Source organism: Amphibalanus amphitrite, unplaced genomic scaffold, assembly GCF_019059575.1.
Source record: "Amphibalanus amphitrite isolate SeventyFive unplaced genomic scaffold, NRLGWU_Aamphi_draft 000652F_arrow, whole genome shotgun sequence".
NCBI classification, from domain to species: Eukaryota; Metazoa; Arthropoda; class Thecostraca; order Balanomorpha; family Balanidae; genus Amphibalanus; species Amphibalanus amphitrite.
In genome coordinates, this window is record NW_024882146.1 from 363,206 (window position 1) to 372,453 (window position 9,248).

The following is a 9,248-nucleotide window of genomic DNA, read 5'->3' on the forward strand; positions in this document are numbered from 1 at the left end:
GCCACCCATTGTCCAACCAAAACTCCAGCAGCCTGATTTTGGCTGAGTTGGCCCCACAAATACCACAATTTTGAAACTCAATTCCAGTTTACAGCTGTTAAAATATCACCTGTCATAGACCTCTGTAGTTCGTACGTTGCCACGCCTGCAGGGTAAACGGCAGCTCTAACTGGTTCAAAACTTGCAGGTCATAAGAAGAATACTTTGAGTCATGACATTCCGGCGAGATAATATCCGAGGGGAGCAAGCTGCGCGTGCGGGGGGCGGATAACGGTTTTGACGAGGGATCCTCTGATCCCAGGAAACGTCGAGCTAGCGACACAAAAGTCGGTACACTGATAGAGCTAGACACACGCTACAGGGTGTCATGAAAATGACTGCACTGGGGTGCCTGGAACATGAACTATGCACGTGCAGTTAATTCATCTCTTACTGTAGGTAGATATCCACACCAATCTCGCGTGCTTTCAAGCATTTTTGGGATGCTTCGGTTGGTTTCAGGTTCAGTCCAAGCTCAGTCTGGGTTTCGGTGGTTTTGTCCGGTGTGTGCCCTCAGTACCGTTCCTCCAATTCTGGCCCAAGGCAACGCAAGAGCGCTGCCGGCATCTAGTTCAAGAATTATTCATACACTGCGGTAGTGGTTTCTGTGATAAAATGATTGGCAATAATTTTACCTCAGAAGTGTAGCAATAACAACAATCACGGTATCTCTTCAGTCGCCGGACTTAAGTTGATTTGATTTTTTTGGAAAGATAGGTAAAGGTGTAATTATGGCGTTGATTTAAGGCTTTTTAATAATATCGTATTGTTTATCTTCGATAAGATTTGATATATGTAATGTACAAGTTATACATTTGATGCGTTTATTTCTCTGAAATCCAATTCACTTCATTAACCTTTTCATTGACTGCCCGTGTATCAGCGCTTGCAATAATTATTGTCATGGCTCGGATTAATGAATCATGTGCTACAATGCAAAGTTATTGATACATAAAGTTTCCGCTGCCTATCGAGTCCAAAACGCAATGCACGATGTATTTCGTGGACATTGTCGTCTATCTACTTCTTCCTTATGAAAACATGGACATGATTTAGGCTCCGCCCACTTGTCCATGTTATATTTACAAAAACGGTGTTGAAAAAGTCCATGGAATGTCACTTTTTTCTCTACCACTCGGAGGCTAAAATTTGCAATGATTTTGGTGTTATTCGATTAACCTGATTGAGCTATGAGACATATGGCGTTTTCAGCTTCTTAAAGTCATGCTTTTGAAAAATATTGAGCTTTTTGTGTAAGTCCATGATATGCTAAAATTTTGTCATGTCCATGTAAATACGTTTGAACGGTATGGGTGCTCTTGTCTTCACGCTAAGAATTTTCCAGGTCGCTGGGTATCGTTGTCAACTTCTGGACACCGTCAAATAAACAGTGGGAATTCGGCAGCCGTCCGTTGGAAAGCCCGTCGGAACTGCGTCTCAGATATCGTTCAGTGTTGTCAGCGGGCAGCGTCTGGCCAGTCCCGGGTAGCAGTATCCCCTCCCCCGCCCTCCCCATACGGGGCCTGCACAGTGCACGTCCGACCGCGGCCCGGTCATAGTTCCTGGAAAACCATTATCGGCTGCAGGCCGGTCCAGCTGCGCAGTTGCACTGCGCTGATGCCTCCAGCACACACCAGACGCCGTAAATGCTCGCTTGTTCACTGTTAATGCTCGCTTGTTGTCTGTCTACCTATAGTATCCTTGGATGCCTTTGATTATCAGGATGCAGGTATATAACTGAGATTTACGGATACATTTGAGGTGAGATCCACATGGAAGATATTAGCATACGTCGGACATGATAATGCTTGAATTAGAAAAAACAGTTTTTAGTATGTAAGCATAAGCTGTTGGTGGCTAATCTACATGTGTGTGACATACATGTATCTAATGTATGTAACTTGTAAGTTGTAAGCTAGACAGCATCGCCAGACTGCTTTCATATGCCTTTTCGAAAGGTCTTATCACGTTTGAGAAATCGTAAAACTTCACTTAAACCTACGAATAAATTTATACTTGTCATGAGTTTCCACGTTTACCTGTCATGACTAGTCTCTTTTCTTCTTTTCGTCAATGCATGGATAATTTTCATGACCCGAGACTTTTCATGGACATGTGCCTCGCGTGATAAATGAAGATATCCCGGAGAAGTGGCTCGATCTCGGGCATCCTGGAAGTGTGCTAGACATTTGAGGAAGTCATGGCGCAAACCGAATAAGTGCAAGAGGCCGTAGGCCTGATAGCAATGAGACGAGGCGGCCGACCTGCGTCAGTCCAGAAAGAAATGGCGTTTGCTTTTTGGATGACGAAAACTTGCACAAGAGACCCCGATAACTTCAATGTGCAGCCTGATTCTCACTTGTTTAACAAAGTTAAATGCTCTGTAAAGCTAACAGATTAGCTCACTACGAATTGCTTGGCCTGTTAACATGTGGCAGGCATGTGATGACTGATGTGATAACGCTGGGCAATAATGTGTAATGCCTATGCATTATTCATGACACTGCCAAAGGCATTCGTTACTTGTGACGTTTAGTCTTGAACAAAGATGGAATGACCAACTAGCTGTCAAAGGTATACGTGTGCAATGTGCCTCCGTCGACCTACTGCGACCATCCGGAACAGTGCGAAAATTTCGTCGGCTGGTACCACACTGGTCAAAGTGCACGTGTCACGTGTGCTGATGCTCCGAAGTCGCCCCTGTGCGCGTCCCATGTGGAAGCCGTCATGCCTCCCATGTGACAGACGTCATCACGGTACCTTGGATCCCATCTAGCCGGCTGATATGGGGCGTGGGACTGGCCGGCTGTGGCCACCCCCAGAGATGTTACACAACGTCCAGTCCAGATGAGCTTGTTTTTTTGGGGTGGGGGTGGGGGGAATGGATAAAGCATTCATACAGGGGACACGAATTGGGTTTAGATGTTTCAATTACGACTGAAACTCAAACGGAAGTCCAGTGAGGCCTTATGCTATAAAGTTTCGAAATCATCGTTGGATGGAGAGGCATTAGGCATGCATGACCTTTGCAGCTTCATTTTTCGTCCCCTCATAAAATTTGCCGCATTCTTCGGAAAAGGGGAAAACTGATCGACTGTGATAAGAAAAAAAAACTGTTGAATTCTTCTGCATAGCTTGCTTCAATGAATCTAGGTTAAAAGACGTACACAAAGGAATGAAAACTAACAACAATCTGAATTGAAAGAGGTTGAGTAAGTAAGCCCATCAACTGACAACTAGCTATGGAACCAGCACTACAGGAGATAAGCACAGAAGTTCCATCTGCCGCTTAGCGCCTGTCCATCGAGAATGTCGCAGGTACAGCAGGTGGCCGGTGCTCACGCCTGTATCTGCGAATCACGGCCACCGTTAGATAACACCCGGGTTGGCGGAATGTGGTCCTCGGGCGCCCCAGTCTCCGCGTCAGTCCGCCGCCATGAAGACTCCGACCCCGGCCCTGCTGGCCGCCGTGCTGCTGCCGCTGGCGGCCGCCGCCGCGCCCGACACCCTCCGGCTGGTGAATGTGGTGTACCGGCATGGCACGCGCACGCCCATCGAGGCCTACCCGACCGACCCCAACATCGGCGCCTGGCCGCAGGGCGACGGCCAGCTGACCAACGAAGGCAAGCAGAACCAGCTCGAGCTGGGCCGCTTCCTTCGCAGCCGGTATGACGGCTTCCTGCCGGAGCTCTACCACATGAACTACACCCACATTGAGGCGGCCGACGTGGACCGGTGTCTGATGTCGGCGCAGGCCAACCTGGCCGGCCTGTTCCCGCCGCGGGGACAGGACGTCTGGGACGCCGAGCTCGCCTGGCAGCCGATCCCCGTGCACACCGTGCCGTTTGAGGACGACTACAAGTTCAAGTCCTACAAGATATGTGACGCCTACAACGCGGAGCACGACCGCGTGTACAGCTCGCCTCAGGTTGAAGCGGTCAACGCCGAGTACGCTGGCCTGTACCAGTACCTGACCGAGAACAGCGGCGACCTGGTGGCCGACGTTACACACGTGCAGTACCTCTACGACACACTCCGGATCGAGTCGACCCACAATTTGACGACGCCCGAGTGGGCGCTCGCCGTGCCGCCTGGCTATGACGCGCCGGCGTTCCCCGATCTGATGGAGCCCCTGGGAAACCTCGACTTTGCCCTGCTGGGTGCCACGCCACTGCAGCGTCGGCTTGGTGGTGGCACTCTGCTCAAGGACATACTGAAGAACATGAAGGCCAGCGTGTACGGCTACCTGAGCCCGCCCAACAGGAAGCTGTTCGCCTACTCGGGACACGACACCAACGTCGGCTGCCTGCTGACCACTCTGATGGTGAGTCGATAACTGGAATGGAGGATTGCTGAGGTGATGTTTCAAGTTTCAACAACCTTCCTTGATGACTTTTGATGCCGGTTTAGGTCTTAAAGTATGCCTACGGACCATCACCGCCAAGCATGGATTACTGTATGAACCAGTATCCTTTTTTTAAACTAGCGTCAGCATACTTTTTGCCCGTATAAGTGCTTTGAAGTTTGAATGTTTAAGATTAACATGTCACCCACTCCCCTGAAGGACGGACTCACATCGTCTCTCACTACCGCAGGTATACAACGGCGTGATGCCTCCGCTCGCCAGCGCCGTGCTGGTGGAGCTGCACGCGGAGCCCGAGGTCGGTGCCACCGTGCAGCTGTTCTACCGGAACGACACCACCGCCGAGCCGTACCCGCTGCAGCTGCCCGGCTGCCAGCTCAGCTGCCCGTGGGACACCTTCGTCCAGCTCACCGAAGACGTGGTGCCAGACGACATCGAGGCGGAGTGCGCCGCCGTGCCCGAGGGCTACGTCCCCAGGGCGAACAAGTGGCGCCGTGACTAGGCCCCGCTCCGAACGGGCAGGAGGGAGTCAGGCGACCGCGGGGAGTTCAGGCTGAATCGAGCGGACGATGACAGGGAGTCTGGTCGGGAATGGTCGCCATTTGGAATATGTTTGATGAAACGAAACTGTGTTACTTCTTTCGTGATTTAGTTGTGCAGTCAGCACATCCAGGCGACGATGCACACTGTTTTGATTTTGTGTAGGTACTGCGTGATATACAATATACAATGTCATCTGGGCAATACTGAAAGTTGTCCTACATTTTTCTTTATCGCATTTTTTACCATGTTAGAGAGCCCAAAGCTGGACTCAGAAAGTCCGTTTAGCCTGTCATAAATCAACAACATCGCTCACCTCGACCTCCGCCCGGCCACGGCTTCCCACCACAAACATGCGAAACCCCTGGGGCTCAGTTTGCTCACAGTTCTTTGAACTCGGGCTGCCGCCTCAGCCCATCGCCGGCGGCGGGCATGCTGCGCGACATAAAACACAATCACAGATGACGTCATCTGTGGGAGTGACTCAGCCGGGGCCGGCCCGCCCGAGAGTGGAACAACGCCGCAGCCACGTAACGCGGCGAGCACTGGCCGCCGGGAAACGGCCGGGGATTTTTACCAGCTTGTAACCGCAGGCGAGGCTGCTTTTATTGCCTGCTTCTAATGACATACGCTGAACGTGTGCGATAGGCGTAAGGGCGTCGAGGGAGAGGAGAATGGTTGGTGGTTGGGTAGTGGAGGTGACTGGAAGCGACTTTATTTATTTATCCTCATAACGGCGAGAGCAGGCTCGCTTTCGAGGGGTAGGTATGTGCGTGGAGGCTGAAGGGCGATGGTCGACGGTGGCCACTGGTCTGTACAATGCACGCAAACGATTAAGTGCTAGTCAGCAAAAAGCGATTACAGACTTAGTCCATATTAACAAAAGGATTTATGGCCCTTTCACACGTAGCAACTTTTCAGTCGCCGGCGACAGCAGCAGTCGCCGGCGACCGCCAGCGACCGCCAGCCAACGATCGTGTGTGACGTAGGTATGACGTAAGCAAGTCGGTGGCGATCGCCGGGCCACGGCCGGGCAATCGCCAGCAACTGGTGACGTCAGATCCGCGTCACAGGCCAGTCGCCGGCGACTCTTCTCGAGCAGCGGACGCCGCCATGACAGTTTTGTTCTTGGTGAGTGGTTTAGGTGATTTGTGATGCATTTTTGGTTGGTGTGGCTACCTTAAATTTGTTGCACAGTAGCATAGGGATTATTATCTTGTAGTTTGCCTGTCGTGAAGCTGTTGTGACTTGAATTTAAGCTTGATTCGACAATATTGGAGGGTTTATGTCATTTGTGGCGCATTTGCCCATGATCACCCATGATTTTTATTTGTGATAAATATGCATTTTTTCATCAAAATTGAATATTTTAATGACATTGAAATTGACACTAGTTTCATAAGGTAATGAAAACTTGCTTGTTGTGTCACAAGAACATTGTTTACATTCAGTATCAGTGCCCTTGAGGACAAAGTGCCTACCTATCAGTCAGCTATTTGCCTACCTATTCGTGCGACACAAGGAAATATTTGATAGCAACAAAATATTATATTGCTGCTCATTAATTAGCATGATCAAAATCAAACAGGTAGCTTTGTAATTTTGTTATTGTTTCTGCTGGAGTTTTCCTTGGTACCATGGATAAACAACCCAGGCCAAACTTAATCCGCATTGGGTTCGCATGTGTGTGCGTGCTCACATGGCAAATGATAATCCATGGCTTATTAGTACATAAATAATTGCATTATGCACAGTAGGTGGTAGGTATGTCATGTATTTTGGCAAGGTATTAGGTGGTATGTATTTTGGCCCTGGAGCTGTTTCCTATTCATTGCAGCAATGCTGCCGGCATGGCTTATGTGTACCATGCGCACACAAGCTCCACCAATGTAAAAATGTCATTTTCACACAAAACTCATAATTGGAGGAAGGTAGAGCAGACCAAGAATAAGCGGGCATTTGCTGCAGTGTGGAAAAAGTCACTAGAGGCTTGATACTTTTTTACATGCAGCAGCCTGGAGATGTCCACAGAGGCATGCCTGAGGATGTCCACAGAGGTGGATCCAGGCAATAGTTTTTACAATCTTCTCCCCTTGTGCCCGCTGTGTGTTGTGCTGACTGCTTGTCCCCCTTCTGGTGGTGCCTAGACTTGCCTCTGCATATCTCCCTGCAGGCTGCTGCATAATGTCTAAAAAAAAAACCCTCAAGCCTCTAGTGACTTTAATCACTCCAGTCTCTACAGCATATGCCCACTCATGCTACAGCTGCCTTAATAATACCAAAATTAGTAACAATGGTCTCATAACCATATTCAGTAGGAAATGAATTACCTAGAAAATTATATGAAAAAATACAATTGCTTTCAAAAAGAATGAGCACTGCTAAAATGCTATTATTTCAAATAATGCTAGGTTTCTGAACCACAAATTCCAATTCTGTGTCACTGAATACTGATTGCCAATTGTACAAGACAAAAAGCGTCAACAATGCTACATCAAGGATAATGATGCTAAGATAGTTCTCATTTTAGCCTGAAGTGTAAAAACCAAACCTAACCTGATTTGGGTATTTGGGTAAACCAAGCCTAACCTGATTTGGGTATTTGGGTAGTTTTTATGATGCTAAGCAATAGCCTATTCCAGGCTTCCTAATTTGCAGAGCTTTTGGTTAAAAATGATTTTTAAAAATGTATTTGAAGTATGTTCTGACATGTCCGCCCTCTGTGCCTGGCAGACAAGTCACAGCGTTACCTGATGAGTCAAGAGGTTCTGTACCTGATGTACTTGATCAAGAGTACCTGATGATTCTGCAACACCACCTGATGGCCAACTGGACGGCATTGCTGACCCGAAAAGGAGTCTAGCAGCTGAATGTTCAACTTCTGCCACTGCACTGTTGACTCTGCCTAGAGACAGCATCTGCACCACGGCCCACAGACGATCTTCCGTGGGACAGTGTGCTGCGCACCAGTCACCACACTGACGGCGTTCACCTGTGTGCTGCACAACTTTCTGTGAGGTCAGGAGATCGACACTGACGGCCCCGGACGGTGTGCTCTGATTGCGCCGAGTGTGCTCCCTCGTGTCCGGGCCTTGATGCCAATACCGCACGCGAGGCGGCGCGCGTCCGCCAAGCCCTCACATACTGCGTCCAAGGTGCAGGTGGTGTTCGGTGACAGTGTGCAGCTTCTGCCGGCCCCGTGGACGGCACCGCGTGTGACCATGGCATGTGCAGTCGATTTTCTGACATAAGTGCAGTGAATTCATTTGTCATTTTGCTTCTGAATGCTGTCGCCGCTCGGTAGGGTCGATTCTGCCAGAGTAAAGAGGTCGCCACGATCGGGGGCAAGGAGCAAGGCACTCAGCAATCAGCTGCCGGGAGGTGGCGGCGGCGGCGGCGGCTGACGACTCGGGCCTCGAAAATCCTGTCGTGTGCGTTGCTGGCTATTATGCGTTGTTGGTGTGCGCTGTTTCGCAAGGCCTTTGGAGCGGCATGTCGAGTTTTGAGTTTTGGACGAAGGAGCCTTGGTGTTTTGTTGGTCTATTTTCGATAAAAACGGTCATGAAGAGTGAGCTGTGTCCAGGCTGATTTTAAGATTTCTGTCACAGTATTGTCACCTTTGACCTAGGCTTGTGTCTTCTTGGGTATCGGCATATTGTGCCACCGTCCTTGCCCCGTGTCCGCGCGTGCTGCATTTTTATGTGGTCGCGGCGCGTATGGTGTCATATACTGTCACCTCGCCATGTTTAGTGATATCCACTGTGTGGAAAAATGCATTTTGTTATAAGGGGGGGGGGGGGGTACACTTGTGTTCCCCAATCCAGCACTTTAGATAATACAGCATCTGTTTTTTACCATAATGAAAGCCTGTGTTTTATGTGGGTGGTAGGCTTCGCCGTTCCTCAGGTCCGTTTCTGGCATTTGAATTTCTGCTACATTTCTAGAATGCCTTTTTCTGTTTTTCACATACAAAGCACGGTTCAAATGTGTGACCACAAATCACTGTGATTGTCCCATGCTTACCACCAACCATTCCTTCAATGCTAATGTCGTTACAGCGAAGTTATTCATTTATTGAGAACAGGGTTGTAGTTGAATAAACAAGCCAGGTGAGCAAAATCTGCAGCACTCGTAGTCTTGGCTGATGCGTTAGGAAAAATGGAGGAACTGCAAGTACACATCACTTTTCAGTTTTATGCTTGAGTGCATTGAATTCCAATGTAGAAGAATCGCAGTTTGATTGTATTTTCATTGATATTATGTATTGTTTCAATAATAGATCTAATAAATATTATTCCAATATTAC

The 9,248-nt window shown here is 48.9% G+C and overlaps 1 protein-coding gene across 1 annotated transcript; it reads left to right on the forward strand.

The window, feature by feature from the left end:
- The first annotated feature begins 3,154 nt into the window (after positions 1 to 3,154).
- Positions 3,155 to 5,154, forward strand: LOC122364033 (lysosomal acid phosphatase-like). Its single transcript, XM_043334038.1, has 2 exons — positions 3,155 to 4,363; positions 4,635 to 5,154. Exons 1-2 carry the CDS (start codon positions 3,476 to 3,478, stop codon positions 4,902 to 4,904), a joined length of 1,158 nt encoding a protein of 385 aa, XP_043189973.1. The 5' UTR covers positions 3,155 to 3,475; the 3' UTR covers positions 4,905 to 5,154.
- The last annotated feature ends 4,094 nt before the right edge of the window (positions 5,155 to 9,248 follow it).